The sequence below is a fragment of the Trachurus japonicus genome, chromosome 14 (assembly GCF_045865225.1).
Source record: "Trachurus japonicus isolate A0001 chromosome 14, Traja_1.0".
Taxonomy (NCBI): Eukaryota; Metazoa; Chordata; class Actinopteri; order Carangiformes; family Carangidae; genus Trachurus; species Trachurus japonicus.
In genome coordinates, this window is record NC_140920.1 from 5,636,256 (window position 1) to 5,654,749 (window position 18,494).

The 18,494-nt window shown below is 43.9% G+C and overlaps 1 protein-coding gene across 6 annotated transcripts in view; it reads right to left on the reverse strand.

Annotated features, from left to right (window-relative positions):
• Window positions 1-18,494, reverse strand: part of rapgef6 (Rap guanine nucleotide exchange factor (GEF) 6) — a 139,978-nt gene that overhangs the window by 45,150 nt on the left and 76,334 nt on the right. For all 6 annotated transcript variants that reach the window (XM_085797178.1, XM_085797179.1, XM_085797176.1 and 3 more), the window contains one exon: window positions 2,754-2,885. In XM_085797178.1, coding sequence (XP_085653304.1) covers window positions 2,754-2,885 — 132 coding nt within the window. The remainder of the gene's footprint in view (window positions 1-2,753; window positions 2,886-18,494) is intronic.

The following is an 18,494-nucleotide window of genomic DNA, read 5'->3' on the forward strand; positions in this document are numbered from 1 at the left end:
TCTCAGGATGAAGAGATCAGGTCTCTGTGTTTAACGTCTGAACCCGACTCACACTCATCTGCAAACACTGGCAGGCAGGATGAGGAGCGGGTGAGCAAAGGCCTTAAAATATCTGATTTATAACAGTTATCATAATTCAGCAGGCTCTTGCACAATTTCTTTGGAGCCAACTAGTTTTTTTTGTCCCTTTCCCATCTAAATGCACCACTACAACCCTCTGGGGGGTATTTACAGAGGATTTCCATCCCTTCTTTAAGCCACAATCAGAGGAAAATGGCATCGAGGGACCACAACAGAGCTTTCTGCAGGTAAAACTGAACTCTGTTTGGGCTGCAAGGCTCCTCTTAAAAGGGTCAAAATGTGGAAGAAGTGAATGGACATCTAGACGAATAGCAGCTGCAAATAATTTATCTCAGCTGACCGACCGACCGACCGCTGCAGCACAGGAAATTACACCTGAAGTAGAAGAGTCAAATCTGTTTCACCAGAGGAGGAGAGACGGACAGAGAGAGGGAGAAGATGCAAAATGAAAAGATGCATTTGAATTTTATTTACAGTATCTTTCTGTCTTCGGTCTTTCTCCTCCTATTGGATTTGTTTGTTTTGTCATTCAAACAAACCAAAACAGGCTCTTTAAAGGGACAGTTCAACATTTGGGCAAATTGGCCCATTGCCATAATTCCTATAGTCTTAGAAGTAGGTTTGTTACTTTTAATTGTTGGTGCAACCTTTTTTTTAGAACAGCGGAGCAGAGTCGTGAGCTGCTCAGAGCTACGCTATAGGAGGCTAATGGGATTTCTTGGTTTCTCTCATCAAATCCCATTAGCCTCCGTAGCGTAGCTCTGAGCAGCTCACGGCTGTTCTAAAAATAGCTTGCATCGATAAGTAGAGGTAACGGACCTACTCGACTATAGGGATTATGGCAATAGGAAGCATTTGCCAAAATGTTGAACTATCCCTTTAACTCATATTCAAACATCTCAGAGAGACTATGGTAGTAATATAAAGACAAATACTGTTGACTTCTGTTTCTCTCTCTCTCACTAGACTTAACAACTCCAACAGGGCAAAATAAGATGTTTATTCAAACCTCTCTAAAAGTCAATACATATTAACATTGTTATCATGCCTCACTATGACAAATCCGCTCATTAGAGTCCAGCGCTGCCCATTGATCAGACCAGCTCATTAACTTGTAACAAACTCATTAGTAGTTTGTGGCTAACGGGCTCTCAGCAGTGTCAAAGCAGCTCGTCCCTCCTACATAGAATAAAAGCCCGTGTTCAGAATAACAACACGACTGTGCAGAGGAAATGGGAAGCTGAAAGGTAATACTGGACGGTTTTCTAACAAGTTTCTGTGTAAAAAGGAGGAGATTATGAGAGTTGAGGGATTAAAATGATAAGATGACAGCCATGTCATGTTCTCTTTTTATGGATTATTGATTCACAGCCGTTTAAATTCCCCCGACACTCGAGAGAGAAAGAGAGAGAGAGGCATTTAATTTCAAAGCACACTGAGCTATTATTGAATGTTCAGAAATGTCACGTAAAGGCTGCGGCTGATACGAGAGCAGAGTGAAACACAAAGACCTCCTTGTCTGGTTTTACTTTAAGGCTTTACTCCATTTCACACACTGGCTGTTTGCCATGAAGCCCCTGAATAAGACTTTAGAGAAAAAGAAATATTGAAATGACTCCAGTTCAAATGTCTCTATGGTTTCAGTGCTTTCATTAACAGAGTGTGTGTGTGTTTGCTCGTTTTATTACTTGTATGTTAAAAAAAAAATCTGAATGTGACATTTGATGTGTAATGTAATTACTCTATGTAATTACTGCTCTTTGCTGAAGAGATTAAAGCTCACAGATTCCTACTAATCCTGTTTAGTGAAGCCGATCATGAGCAACATTAACCGTATCACTGATGCACAGCGGACGTCCAGGCTGCGCTGACGGACGGCGTTACCTGTGCCACAGGTAGACGCAGAGATGGAAAGGTTAGGTTCCTTTGCTGCATTTGACCTTTTCCTCTGCAGCGGGAAGTACAGAGGGAGAGGAATCACCGGGATGCACGACTGATGCACAATAATTAGCGCAGTTACCGAGGAGACGAGGAGGAGGAGGAGGAGGAAGAAGAAGTGAACATACCTGGGCACTTTAAAGATTTTAGACCAGTTTCCACTTATTATATCACCTTCATCCTCCTAAATGTCTTACTTCCAGAGGTGAATTATCAATTCGGTGGAATAGATACAAAAAATGTACACCAATTAAACGTTTCAAAAGATGCTGCTAATTCTGTCATAATGTCTAGAAAATAACCTAGAAATAACGGTCAATTTCATAGTAATGTTGAGAAATATAGCAAAGAAATAAATACTGATTGTGTAGAAAGAGTCCAGAAATAACAATCAATTGCAAGAACTTAGTGGAAAAAAATTCTCCAAAAATTCAAAGAATGAAAGCATGTGTAATCCTTTCCCTTTATGACATTACTAGGAATATGACCTTTATTTTTTGGGCCTGTAAATTAAAGGGTCACCAAATTAACTTCTTAGAATAAGAGGCCACTTTTAAATCAGTGGAAATGAAAGAAGAACCATCTGATCTTTGATGTTAAACAAACTGTGAACTCGAAAAAACAAAAATATCACCACACAGAGGTTTTGTTTCAGAAAGCATGTGTCAGATGAAGTCTAGAGATAAGGGTAAAAAAAAAATGTGAACAAGAAATTAGGTTTTGGTTCCCAGTACCTGATAGATGTCTGATAGGCTGCTGCTCCCCGAGTCGCTGGCAATGCTGCATCCTGATTGGCTGGGAGGCATGTGCATCACCTGCGGGTGGGCGTTGTCTGTTAGGTGCATCTTATTGAGGTCGGCAGGAAGCTGCTCAGACAGACAGGAAGTAGCAGAGAGACAGACGGAGAGACGGAGAGAAGACAGAGAGGATATGAGTTCAACAGAGGTAAACAGACTCACAGGCTCACAAACACACACTACACACACACACAGACTGAAGTGTTTCATTAGCTTGAAAGCCGGAGCTGTTTGGCTCTGACACACTGACAGTTGAAGACTCTTCACGCAGCTGTAAATTACAGAGGTTGATACGGTTACAGACGGTTAGAGGAGCCAGCTGACCTCTTACACTGGCCTGCATTTTTTTTTTTAATGCAGCAAGTTTACATCATGAACTACTGTACACAGTACACACACAAACACACACACAAACTCAAGGAGAGAAATAGCTTTAAGTCAACTCAAGCAGGTCAGAAACAAATTAAACTCCTGAGACAGATTTGGTCACGGTGGCTGGATTTAAACATCACAAAAATCCATAGGTTCGTATTTTGTTGTCACCTTTTTTTTCTTTTTCTTTTTTTACAAAGACTGCTCACACAGCAAAACACTGAGATCCTTCTCCAAAAACAATAAACCCCTCAGGTTCCAGAGTCAGACAAAGCTGTCGATGAAGCAGTCAGTGGATTTCTAAAAACGCAGCCAGACAACAGCTTGAACAAAAAACTTCCACAGAAAAAAACACACACACATCGTCTACAAACAACGTCACAAATCCAGTTTAAAACTAAAATGATGATTCAGGGTCGACTGATTCCAACCAAACAGGCGACACTTGACATTTTACAGGTGTTTGCTGCTTGAGCTGTTCTCATTTTCAGTCTGGTTTCAGTCCTTTGCCCCCGTTCGCTGCTGCAGACGTGTGTCTCTGGTTAATGGTTATGTGTGTGTTCAAGTGAATGGAAAAAATATATTAACAAATTAATTAATTATCGGTAAACGAAGTCACTGCCCCTCCTCCGTGGAGATTTAGAAGATCTTAATACACAGCACAGAGAACCTCAGCAGGAATATAGACTATAGTTCAGGCACATTGATCCTAGAGACGCATGTCGATTAAACATCAAGTCCAGACGGCTGAAATTAAAACCTAGGAAAACCTACAATTACAACACCTGCATCTGTCACAGCTGTGCAGAAATAGAAAAGTGCAGGTCGACTGCAGCCACACGGGACAGACGTGGACAGAAAGAGGTCATTCCCTAAAGGTTTCCACTGTAAAACTGTTCTTTCAGACAGATTGAAGGTTTCTGTAAAGACAGGCAGAAAGGTGTCATCTGGGTGGACAGATGGAGTCTGAACTCTCTCTGCTCTCGGAGAAAAACCAAACCTGTAATTCTCAGGTCTTACCAGTTTGGACCGAGGCAACGCCAAAGTGAGAGAGGACGTCCTCCTGCGACAGCGAGCGAACCTACAGCACATCTCCTCCATGGCCTGGCCGGACGGTGACGACCACCATGCAACGTCACCAACACCAACACATCAACACCACCAGCAGCTGCTGCTACATGAGACAACAACATGCACCAAACCAAACTGGGAGCTGGCTGTGGCTGCGAGGAGGAACCATGGTGCCAACATGCAATATTAAACATGTCAAGTCTGAGGGCGCTGCCCCCTCAGAGCTTCTCTTCTAATAGGCCTGTTGTATTGTACGACCCCCCGACGCTGCCCAGAGCCACAGGGAAGCACAGTGTTGGTGGGCGGAGCTCAACAAGTTCACTGGCTTGTTCCTAATGTGTGGCACATTAAAGATGGATTCACACTATACATGAGGATTTTGCTCCAATATCTATTTTCTTTGGACACGATCTTCACGTGTGGACGTCAGGAGGATGAGCTGAGTCTAAAGTAGTGATTGCATAAACAAATAAACTCCCCATTCATCATCATTGTGGACTGTGTTTAGTTTCTATTTCTACATTTCAGCCTCCTCCTGAGTGGAGCCCAACAGCAATTCAGGGAATGACTCGTAACGGAGGCATCCATCATTTGGTTGCGTTTTCAGCTGGCACCGAAACTTAACGGGGCGATTTGTCGGGACGAAAACACTCTGCATGTGAAATAATCAGTGTGATTAAGCTGAACGGAGCTCCATTCATTTTGATTTACTCTGATTGTGCAGCTAAACATCAGACGTTACTCAAATGCTGCACTGTAAAGCTAAACTACATCTAAGAGCCATATACTTTAAACATTAATGGATGTGATGGCTTCTTTCTCTTATGTTATATTCCACTTAAATATTAATACTGCCTGCGTTCCTCTGTTTCTCTGTGTTTCCCACATACGACCAGTGATAACGCTGCTATTAGCAACACTTACACAGTGGGACTGTAATTTAAAAGTGCACCACTGCAGCTTTCACACATATAAATGACTCTGATGTTGGTTTTAAGTTGAGACTGAATGAGTATTTAAGTGAAATCCATTTCCCATTACGCGCAGCAGCGTTAACGCATTGTGTGTTTGAGTTATCGAACCACAGGCGTCGACTCTTCTTCACACACAATCACACATTCAAACGAGAAGAGAGGAGGAGAATCCACTGACTGATCTCTCCCCACTCCTGGTGAACGACACTCGTGTCCACGACTAGTTTTGCTTCTGTGTGGATAAAAAGAGACAGAAGACGAGAGAAGAGGGGACGGAGAGCGATGACTGATTTGATCACAGGTAAATACGTATTGATTTCTGTGTGATGGAGTGGAGGAGTTATACAGGCCAGTGATGATGAAGCTCCCATCATGCACCTGTTTAGCACGTTCACAAGAATCCACGTCGACACGAAAGAAAACGAAATGTGACAAACACGGTGTGAAAAAACAGAAAAAACAAACAGAATAAAGCTTCTAGTTAAACTTAAGAGAGGAAAGTTTGACCAAATAAGTTGAGATGAAACCACAACAAGGCCCGAGTGTAACAAACTCTTTCAGAAACACAGATTTACTTAATAAGTGACAGATTTCCTTAAATGCCCAAGTTGTTGGTCTCTGGCTGAGCAGAGATACTTTTTTAAAGGTGGCTAATGTTGATGTTATCACTATTTCATTCATCACTTGATACGTGTAACTTGTCCTCCATCACTTACACTTTAAAAACTTTTCAATCTCTATGTTGCTCTGTGTTGGTTTCTTATTCCTGAGCGTTTGTGATCTGCAAAAACTATTTAATTGCTCAGCTGTTGCTGGACTTTGTTGCTTTTTTACTTCCAAACCAGGATGGAGGGAAGGAGTTCAGGAGGTGATGTAGGAAGATGAGTGGAAGTAAATCACTGTGGCTTGTGTCTTGTGGCTCCTGTTCACACCACAGACTTAATCCTGCTCTAATCCCCCTCTTTCCCTCTCCCAGCGGGCAGAGCCAAGGAGGGGGCAGGCAGGAGGAGGAGGAGGAGGAAGGAGGAGGAAGAGGAGGAGGGCAGGGAGGAGGTGGACGGGGTCTCCCATTCTCCTCATACATAAAGCATGAGAGTCAGGAGATTAAATATAAATGTGCAAGGTTCCTTCGGCTGTACAACTCTATCATGTCAAGCAGCGGGCAGAGCCAAGATGGCTGCAGATGTTACGTCGCAGGTCAAAACGGAGCGAGTTTTTCCACTCATTTACATCCATAATAATAATAATAACACACCTACAATCATCCATCAATAACCAGCTACAGGAAAGAATCCAAAAAATACAAAAGAAAAGAAAAGCTGCAGACGCCAAAGAGGACGGGAACCCATGAGGGACAAAGTCTGGAGACTATTAGAAGGTGACACAGAGTGGCAGCTTATAAATGAATAATTGGTTGATGTCCTGAACAAAGAAACTCTGAGTGAGCTGACGTCACTGATACAGATGATAAACCTGCAGCATCACTGTGTCTGTGTGTGCAGCAGCATCTTAAACATGTCTGTTCATTCATAAACACCACCCACTAAAGACTCTGTGGTTCCAACCAGATGACAATAGACCGTATCAGAGTTTACCACACAGACGGATCCTTCGCTCCATCAGGGAGAAAAACACGACATTAAAACGTCCACTCTGAACTTTATGAGTCGGCGTGGAGCTGCTCGACTCCCTGAAAGCAAAATAAACCAGTCAAACTATATTAGTGAGATATCTCCCTTTTCCCCCCCTTTCTTCTATAAAAAGCCGTTTCGCTTATTGTGTCCAATTTGAACAATGAGATGAGCTGTCTGTGGCTCTGAGTGCTCTGCTTCACCTATTTCCTCTGTGATAAAACGGACTATAAAGCTCAGACCGGCCATTTGGCTCCACAGACGAAGAGAGAGAGAGAGCGGGTTTCCCAAAAGCATTTTAGTGCTGGGATAATCTGCACTACATTGTAGGTCAAAGGGATGTTTTGGGTCCCAAATGGTTTTGGGAGACTTGAAAGTCGTCTGCGCCGTAATAGTCTGGATTTAGTCGTTTACGGGTCCCTGAAGGGGCCGCGGCATTAAAACAAAGAGGATGGAGGTGGAGGGCTTGGTCTCCCATTGGTTTATTTTTTTTTTGCTCCTTCACCTTGAAGAAGGAAAATTAATTTTTGCTTTATTGCATTAATTATTGGCGAAAATTGTTTTTGCAGCAACATCTGGCAAAGAAACACCTGAGACTTCACTAAATCAGTGTTAATCAGAGAGAAAGAGTGAACTCTTTATGAATGAGTATGAAGTATGAGACACAAACCAAGACGTGCAATAAGATCAAGAAGAAAAGGTGAGAACAATACATGAACAATAAAGGACAAAAGGCTCATCTTAGTAATTAAAGACGATGAGATGAAGCTGATGAATCCTGATGAGGACGATAATTAAAGTGGGTTCAACAAACAACGGCACAAACGGGACTGCATGGATATTCAAAAAGACGACGTGTGTTTATTTTCCAGGAGAAAATAAATCGACAGTGTCTGACAAAGAGATATTGTTCAGTGGCTTTGTTTCAGCAGCAGCAGCAGCAGCAGCAACAAGGCGGCAGAGACGAGGATATATCCAGGAATCCACAAAGAGAAACCAAAGCCAGGTATGAAACAGAGCTGCTGGCTCAGGGAAGAGATATCTCTGGGACTTTTTAAAGGTTTGTATCAGGAGGAACAAGGTATAAAACACAATGGGAACATTTCCTCGGTGGAAAACTAAACCCAGCGACAAAATATGTGAACATCATGCCGTCGAGGCTCAGGGGATAAAAATAAAAGCGAATAAATCCTGTTTAAGAAGCTGCATCCATACATCAGTGGTGTTCTAACCCCACAGCTGAGTAAACACAGGCACGGCGAGGTCACTGCCGGGGTGTCTGACATGAACGTGCTCGGCCTGTAGATGTCAGCAGTGACAAACCGCCTCCACACGACCTCCTCTGACACACGGCAAACTGTGCAGCACTTCATCTCTGTGCGTTGTGTTCACTTTCTGCTTCGGTTTTGTTGCTTCTCTGCTGCAGTTTCTTTCTTTTACATCGCATTAATCCTCCACTTTCTGTTTTCCCCCTGACAGGAAACGAAGAGGTGAGAAGTTAATGAGCAACATTTTTAACCTTTCCACCTCTGGATGTAGCAGAGAGCCCCTCCGCCTTGTTAACATACACACATACATACACACATACATACAGGAGCTGTCACTATATGTGCTGACTTAGCTCGCAGGTTGTTTCACCAGAAAACCACAGCGCAGACGCTTCTCCGTTCACCTCTGCACAGAGAAGAAGGGATCTCGCTACCAGTCTCTCGCAGCGGTGTCAGATGAGTTCTCCGTCCTTTGATGTAAAAAAAAAAACCCTTAACGTGATATCTGATGTGATTTCCGCTGGTTCTTCTCACACACTCGCCTGCTCTGTCTTCCCGCCGCCGCCGCAGCGTCTCTTCAGCACATACGGCGCCTCGTTCAAACACGTCTCACCCCGTCGCCTTGATTGTCTTGGTTATTAACTGTCTCTTTGTCCAACACTTCACTCTCTCGTTACTGCTTCTACTCTGCAGTTTCCTCTCTCTTGGCTTCTCAACTTGCTCTCCTTTTTTTTTTTTTTAGATGTTCTCCACTCTTGCATTTTATTCCCTGCTCTCAATTTCTGCTCCCACATGCAACCCTGCTTCAAAGAGGGCAGAGAGGGGTGAAGTGACTGAAGCAGCCTCATCAGTAAAAACCAGGTGAGACATTGGCTCTGCTGTCTGGAACAACACACACACAGACACACACATTTGGCCCTGTAGCACTGCAGAAACCTTTGATCAATCGAGGCCACCGTGGACTCAGTCTGCTGTTGAGACGCTGCTGCAAAACACACACACACACACACACATATGCTGATGAGCAATGCAGACATGCTCTTACACAAATACACACTCATATTTATGCACACAGGAGCTCCTACAACAGCACAAACAATGCAAAGTACACAACACAACACAACACGCACACAGGAGTACTCATCAGTGTATGTGAACCACATTCAATAAACATACACTGAGCTTATTGAATAAACTCAGCAGACAGACATGCTCCACTCCATTACAGGCGGGTTCACAGACGGCGGATTAAGAGAGAGCGAAGAGACGCAGATGGAGACGGAGAGAAAATGCAGAGACCTGATGTGAAGATGTGTGTTGGTTAGTGTGTATGTGTGTGTGTCTAAGTATGTGTGTGTGTGTGTAGAGGTAGCAGAGAGTGAGGCAGGCAGAGCGTATAATAGAGATGGGACCGACAGTGAAGCGGTGGATGAGTGGATGAAGATGAAGTGAGAGAAGATGAAGATAAGAAAAGTCTGAAATATTCTCTGAAGAATCCAACTCTACCTCCAGTGAGCGAGCGAGCGAGCAAGTAAGAGAGTGGATGAGTCAGAGAGAGAGAGAGAGAGAGAGTTCCTGTACCAGATGGAGCAAGGGGAGATGTAATGAATTGAAGTTGGAATTGGAGGCGACAACTGCACAGGCAGAGAGAGGGAGAGGGAAAGACAGAGAGAGGAGATAGTGAGGGACCACATAAGGACACGAGGACTCAAGCAGAGAGGACAGTATGCACACACACACACACACATAAGAAGGGAACAAACACGTATTTCCTGCAATAAACCTCCATGCTTCGAGAAGAGTCCGTTGAGGAAACGTGTTTTGTGTTCAGTCTGAGGTCAATTTCAGTTTCTTTGCGAGGAAACGACTTCCTCAAATTTCACACAGATTCCAAACAGACAGTTTTTTGTGTTTTTTATTGTTATTGAGGTTGGTTTGACCGACGTTGCACAAGCTCGTTCACCAACTGATGCTGAAGTCACAAGCAAATGATGGTTGGAACCTGAAAGTGGGACAAGCTTGTTTTGTTTTTTTTCTCTGGTACAAAAGGTGCAATTCTGCATAGCAACACATTCACCCTTAAAAAAAATAAAAGTCTCTCTGAAACATATTAATTTCAGTCACACGGAGAGAGAGAGAGAAAAAAAAACTGCAGGCTGTGATTGTGAGGTACAAGGTTCAACAGTCATTGGTTGGCGAGGCTGGAGCCTGGACAGACATTGGCTGGCAGGCGTCTACGGTGGATAAACAGCCATTAGTTGGCAGTTTTCACACTTTGCTCTGCCAGTATTGTGACAGACGGGATGCTGAATGGCACTGTCACCGGCTCTGCCAAAGGCCTCTGACTTTTGCCCCAGTTGTCTGAGAGTGATGACGAAGAGAGGGATGCAGGGAGGGAGAGAGAGAGGGAGAGACAGGGGGGGAGGGAGGATGGAAATATAAACAAGGGTGGTGCAGGGAAATGGAAGGAAAGGGGATAAAAGGAAAAGGAGAGAGTGTGCGTGTGGTTTTCATGTTCAGTGAATCATCCACACAGACTCCTGTATTAGCAAACACAGGGATTAAACCTCAAACAATGGACTGCGCATTATGTGTGTAAGTGAATTTTTTGGTGCACGCTAGTGTGTCACTGCTTTGGAAATGAAACATTCAGAGACTCTACACACTGAATCATCCATGAATCAGAGCGGTTGTTCAAATATCTTCTTGGAAATGAAACTGAACTTGTAAACTTCCAGAGAAACATGTAAACTCTTGGATGTAACAGTGACAGTCAAGTTAAGAAATCCTGATCAGGTCAAGACAGGAGGGGGAGCTTCAAAATAAAAGGCTTGAGTCTGCTGAAATTCTGGAAAAAGCTGGAGAAGAAACTGAGATATCAAATGTTTTTTCTAATAAAAAACAACAAATGATGTCAGAATAAACTCCAGCAGTCTGGTGGTGTCTGTAAACCGGCTGCACGCTCATTCATCCCTGCACTCGGGTCTTTCAGCGCTGGTTCAGCGTTGTGGCTGCTTACACAGTGAAGAAGGTAATTAGCATGGGTCAGCTCCCCCTGCAGAGTCAAGTATTCTTCTCTGGAGGACTGAGCGCATTACAGCCGCCGCTTCAGAGGGAATTCCCTCCAGTTGGCATCTCGACATGCTGTTTGTGTGGCAGCCGACTGGAGCCGCTGCCAAACACTTGGATATTTCTGTTAAAAAAAAAAGGGATTTTCTGCAGGCAGCCATCTCTGCTGCTGCTGCTGCTGCTGCTGCTGCTGCTGCTGCTGCTGCTGCTGCTGCTGCTGCTGCTGCTTGTCCTCCGCACTCCTCTACTCACTCTCACACCTGGGTGAGGAAAAAGTTTAAGAAACAGAAGGGGGAGGCTTCTGGGGTTTAAATTTATTTACTCTAAAAAAAAACATGTGAGTGAGATTTTTCTTCTGGTCATTCAGACTTTTCTGTAACAATGTTTTGTGGTGAAAGACTGATCTTAAAGGACGCATATCATGCCCCCTTTCCGCAAATTAAAATAGTTCCCAGGTGTCTTAAAGACATGTCTGTGACATGCTTTGGTCAAAATACCCCAAGGATCAAACCTCACAGCTCTTTTCATCCACTCAAAACAGCCCTGTTCAGAACGGCTGGTTTCAGTGCCTGTCCCTTTAAATGCAAATGAAACACTGCTTGCCCCGCCCCCTCTACCAGTACCAGGTAGGGGTGGTAGTATGCAAATTCAAATCCTAGTTACATCACTGGACGACAACTGAGGGAACAGTTCATAAAACTATGTGGATTTGAACCTCAAAAGTTTTTTTTTTTTTTTTTGTGTCAATTCTCACATTTTGGGGCCAGAAGGCAAGACAAACACCCAAATATATGTTCAAGAGCCTTCTAAAAGTGATATTTCCATAATAAGTCCCATTTAAGAGATGTTGATGCACAGTTGTACAATTAAAAGTTGATTCATGTTCACTATCAGCCTCCGTTGGTGTGTGTGTGTGTGTGTGTGTGTGTGTGTGTGTGTGTGTGTGTGTGTGTGTGTGTGTGTGTGTGAGACTGTTTGTGTGTTACAGGAAGCTGCAAGGCGTCTCTGTCTGGGCCCCTGAGGAAGGTGGGCCAGGGCCAGGTCTGCCGGATACCGGAGGGAAGGCTAAACACTTGGCTTTAAAACTGATACAAGTACATGTTCACACACACACACGCCTCTGTGCACATGCACACACGTGTACATACATACACATACTGTACACCTTATTACCTCCTGGCTCCCCTCTGTTAACAGATGCTTCCTGCCCTGAAGCCCAACCCACACTACTTCACACATGTAAACACACACACACACACACACACGCCGTAGTGTGTCCTTGGCACCCCTACAGGTTGACCCGGGGGCCGGATGGAGGGGCAACCCCACCCTGTGTTTCTCCTGTGGTGTTTTTGTTCATGTTGGATCCTGTTCCACCGGGTCGGCCCCGTCACCTCGGTCCAGACAGAGCAGAGCACCAAGTCTGCAGGACAGGAAATTAACCGGCCGGACTTCAATCCTGATCTCACACCTTCATCATCAGACATGTTTTTATTTCACTACCTGAGAAAGACAGCAGCAACAGGCGAGTCAGAGCAACTTCTGGATACCGAGCTGAACCGGGGGTGACGTGAATGAAAACTGTATCATATGCTTGAACGCCAACAAATCTTTTATAAAATCCACAAACATGATAATCTATGAACTTCACCTGAAGCAAAACTAAAGGTTGAAACAGGCGGGAGGTAAAAGCGACTGTGTAATTCTGCATATTAATGAAATAATGATTTATTTAAGCACATTAACACACTTCAGTGTCTCTGGATGATGTATCGATGGCCATGATCTCACCACCCTCTCTCTCTCTGCTTCTCTTTCTCCTTCGTTTCTACAGATTTCACAAACGGCCACAGAACAATCACTCGTCCGTCCGTCTCTCTGTCCGTCCATCAAGTCATGAATTCATAAACGCCCTTGAAAATGATCCTGTAACGTCTCTGTGGTGTGGTCGTGCAGGCAGGAGGAGGGGGTGTGGATCAATAGCAGTGAGATAATGGGAGCAAGTGAAAATGAGGAGGTGGGGGCTACGGGTGGGTGAAATATCATCACTAGTTTGTGTGTGTGTGTGCGTGTGTGTGAGGGTGGGAGTGGTGGCTCATGACTGACAGAGCTCCATTGGACAGTATCTGCATGTAGAAAGTGAGGGGGAGTCATTTGTGTGTATGTGCACATGCATTGTATGTGTGTTGGCCTTTGTGTGTGTTTGTGCATTTGTGGGTGTTAAACTGAATCAGAGAGTGAGCGGCCAGTAAAGGTCAGGGTCACATGCATTTACAAAACCAATGAATATGCACATGTGTGTGTGTATGTGTGTTTTTTTTGCACAAAGGCTGGAGTGCAGCTTCACTCTCAGTCCATTATTAGTCCAGTAATGTTGACCGGCTCAGGCCGGTTAATGCACGTTGGGCCTGAGTGGGCTGCTCACTCTTAAATTTCAGACTATCATAGCTAATGGACGATAATTACAGCGTTCAGGACACAGCGCGTCCCTTTGTGTCACTGCTCCCGTTCAAACTATCAAACTGTACTGGGGTTTTTGTTTCTTTCTTCTATCTACTGCGTCAAAAGATAAAGTGTGTTAAACTACTATCAGATGAGATTTGTTGGACATTTGTCTGCATCCAAGAACAGGACCTGTATCAGTGCACTCGTGAAATCGGAAATCAAAAAATTGTTGTTTTTTTTGTTTTTTAGAAATGTTTTTACAAATTGGTAAAATACCTTTATATGCAAATAACTTAAAGGTTGTGAACAGTTTATGTTTGATCAACACACTGATGGTGCAGAAGCTCCAGTGAGAGTGTAAATACAGGTTTGATTACCTACATCTACGTTTTGTTAGATTCACTGATTCACTTGCAAGGTTGGTTTCTGGCCAAGAGACGCTACATGGAAGGTACGTAGCATTCTCGCTCATAATAAGATACTAGTGAAGTCATTTATCAACCATCACAATTACTTCAAAGCTGTTTAATTAAGGTAGAAATGTTGCATAGTTAAGGTCAAAATCCTGCATAGTTCCTCTTTAAATAACAAGGTGTCTCAATAAATTCACTGATGAAGTGACAAAAGCAAAGGACGTTAGCTAGTCCGATATATAGTGTCAAATTCAACATGCAGCTAATCTGAAGTTCAGTTCTTTTGTCTTAAAGGTGTGTGTGTTATGCTCCTTTTCCACAAATTAATATAGTTCCCAGGTGTCACATGCTCTGGTCAAAATACCCCAAGGATCAAACATCACAGCTCTTTTCATCCTCTCAAAACAGCCCGGGTCAGAACAGCTGGTTTCAGTGCCTGTCCCTTTAAATGCAAATAAACCACTGCTTGCCCCGCCCCTTCTACCAGTCCCAGGTAGGGGTGGTATTATGCAAATTCGAAAACTAATTACATCACTGTCAGACAACTGAGGGAACAGCTCGTAAAACCACATGGATTTCAACCTCGGGAGCCTGAAAATTACAGATTTTTTTTTGTCAATTCTCACATTTTGGAGGCTGGAAGGCAAGACAAACACCCAAATATATGTTAAAGAGCCTCCAGAAAGTGATATTTCCATAATATGTCCCCTTTAGAGCTGTTGAGGCCACTGAAAACGCAAACCAATTTCACCTACATGGAAGAGAATATCTCTATTTAAACTTCCTCTTAAGGTGCATGACAACCATCCAAAGACAACACAACACAACATATTTACAGTAATAAAAAGACTAGGGGTGGGAGAAAAAATCGATTCACATAGATATCGCGATATCTTTTTTGACGATTTTTAAATCGATTTTTTTTTTCAAAAATCGATTTTTTTTTTTTTTGAAAAAAATTTTTTTTTGAATTTTTGAATTTTTTTTTTTCGTCCCAGCCCTAAAAAAGACCCTGAGAAAAATACTCTGCAAATCTACAAATTTACATCAACGTCAAGAAAAATGAGATTGGTTGTGTTTAAATACAAAATGTGGTGATGGAGTCACAAAAATGTAGAAAACATAACAACAGTGTGTTTTTGTTTGGGGCTGAATAGAGATTTATGGGTTTCTGGAGGTGAGGTGGACACAGTCTGGCCTAATGCAGCCCATATCGATCTTTATCACCCCGACTTCCTGTGCATATGATATCCTAGACCTCCCTCGGCATGCTAAAAGCCCTTTCTCTTTCTTTCTCTAATGTTGCCTCTCGGTCAGAGGCAACAACCCCCATCACCACCACCACCCTCCTCCTCCTCTTCCTCCTCCTGCCCTCCCCCCCATCTCTCTGGGCTCAGACGCCACGTTACCTTGACACCCAGTGTGAGTCGTCCTGTTGTGCCCATCGCTCAGAGTGAATCTGTGAGGAGGACTGTGGCATTACATCACCGCCTGGCAGAGGTCGTCCTCTTAATGCACAACAACGGTTCAGTCAACAATATCCAGGTACCAGGGGAGCAGCGCTGCAACCATCTATACCATAATACTCCTTTTTAATGGCGTCTGCAGTTTCCATCCATCTGCTGATCCGATGCTGCACAGCATTACAAAGTGCATTTTATGATTGACAGCTTCTCTCTCTACAACCTGTTGACTGCGGCAGCGTTTTGATGATGCATCACAGATCGTAAAGATCTTTATTTCTTTTGAGTTGAACTTTACACTTAAGATTTTTGCAGAGGAGCAAAACGGAGGTTCGCAAATGAGGATTTCTGTGAATTCAGTTTCAGATCGTAGCGACTTGATGACACAGTGGCCTCTGTCACTATTCAAATGTCACCTTCTGTGTTAAAGCAGCTCATTTGCATGTGCCAGGTCTTTGTTATGGACCGCTGGTGCTCGGGCAAACAATCGTAGCTCTCAAGTCCTCTTGACTTTCAACAATCAGCTTTGGATGGTTTGATTTTTTGCACCTTAACCTATTGATTACAACATTTAAATAATAACTTTATGATTACTTTCTTTAGGCTCTGAGCTTCGAGACGCTCGGTGTCTAATCCTGAGTCTTAGCTCCGGCTCTGGGCACGAAGCCACGGCAATGAGAAAAGGGGTCAATAATCTTAGCTGAAGAATAATTAATCTCCTTATACCACTCAATACAGGTTCAACAGTGTAATGTAGCTATCTATCCCATCTGATCTGATGATGGATGGACGGCCTGTAATTGCACCTTGAATCAAATAATACTGCATTTTACTCTTCAAACTGAAACATGATGGTCAGAAAAGATGCTTTTTCTCTTTGATAAAGTTTGTCTCTTCTTCAAAATCTACTTTGTAACCAGAGAAATGTCTTTAACCTCACTAAATCTTTCATCTAGTTTGATCAAATACGATGTTTTCCTCTCATGGTTTGGTCCCTCCACCCGTCTGACCCGCCTCGCCCTCGTCCTACACCGGAAATAAATCCATCATCCCGCTGCAGCTCTGCCCAACCAGCTCCTCTGAAGCCTCATTACTATTCAGTGCAGCTGCATGAGTTGCACTGACTGCAAACTGTCGGTGCCAACGCTCAGCGAGGTCCATTGATTGCTGAGTGCAGCAACAGCCCGGGTCAACCCGAGTCTGGACCCGCAGCAGAGCGGGGAATTATAACAACCATTTAGAATTTGACTCATGTGTTATTGTGCAGCATAAATTTGCTTATCTGCAAAGCGAGGCACTTCCTCCCTTTTTTTCTTTTTTTTTTAATATTACATGGCAGGAAATTAATCACATCTATGAGTGGAGTAGACGGCACGTCTCTCCTTTGAGCAGTAAAGTCAGAGAAAGTCTCAGCAGTCGGTTTAACTTCTTCCTCTAGATCCTGGATGCGTCACTTATTCGATCGACAAGGATTATTCTCTGCCACCAGACAGCGGGTTTCCAACTCTTTAACCAGCGCGTTTAGATGTGATTTCAAGAGCAGAGTTACAACACACAACTGCCGAGCAACAGGGAGAGGAGTTAAGAGAGACACTATGAGGCATCTGGAGGGGCGATAAGTAATGGCTGCTGTGGGAGCAAAGGTTGTGAGGATGCAGATGTTTTTTTTAGAAGGAGCTGGTGTGATTTATAAGCCAGGAAGCAGAAAGTGAGTGGAGATGCAGCTTCAACAAGCAGCAGCAACAACGAGGCCCATTATTGATGCTTAAATAATAGATGGAGGAGAGAAGGAGAGATGAACGGGCAGAGGAGGACAGAAGAGTCCCTTCCTAAAAACAACAGATGAGAGAGAGAGAGAGGAAGGAAGAGAGGAAGACAAGCAGCAGGGGGTCCTGGCTAAAAACAACAGGCAAGAAGGAAAGAAGACAGATAAAGACAGAGAAAGAGAAAAAGCAGAGGAGGAAAGAAACAGGTCCCATGAAGGCAGCAGAGAGGGAGGGTCAGAGAGTTCGGCTGCAGAGCGTTTTGACAAGTCCTCCAGCAGCGGGGAGGACGTGAGGTTGTGTTCTGCTGGGATGAGCAGGACGTGATTTAAAGGGACAGTTCAGCCCCGTAAACAGCAACAGAGCAAAACAATGAAAACCTGAGTGCCTCTTAAAGACGACAGCTGACTGCTCTCTGAAGAGGCAGCAACCTGAGAGGACCTCCCTCTGACAAAAAGAGAAAAAAAAAAGTTGTTTATTGGACATGTAAATAAATCTGGGCCTGAGGAACAGACAGGAAGCCCCTACTGGTCCCTCAGAGCAGGCAGCTCCACTGGCCTACATTTCACCGTCTGTCATCTGTTGCCAAATTTCCAACCACACGGTCAATATTTCAATAACTACCCAACTGACGTCAGAGAAGGAGAACAAGAGTGTAAGTGGAGTGAGAGCTGCACTCTGTTGAACAAAGGCCTCGATGGCTGAATAAACTGTTTGCAGTTCAGTTCAGCCTCCACATCTGCATGGAGGAACAGGGCTGTGGAGATTAGAAAACTGTGAAAAGATTCCCCCGCAGAGCAGTAAAACTAAGTGATTCATACCGAACGAGGACCTGATCACCGCTTTTGTGTCGTTCAGATCGTCGGCGTTGAGTCGGGGCTTGTTCGGTTTCTCAACAGCGTTTTTTTTTTTTTTGCATTTAGGGGGCTGATTAAACCTCCAGTTTATTTGATGCACAGCGGCTGTAATCTGCACCGGAGCTGCACAGGGGCTGAGATGGATCCAAACATCACTGCAATGAAGAACATCACCGATCCCCAGCTCAATCCCGTTCAGCCAGAAGAAAAAGAGAGAGAGAGAGAGAGAGAGAGAGAGGGAGAGAGACGTCTGGAGAAAATAATTGGCTGCTATTCTGAGAAGTCAGTCAGTGATAAAACTGTGAAAAAAAAACCTCTGGTGGAATAAACATCGCTGCTTCACAGGCTCTTC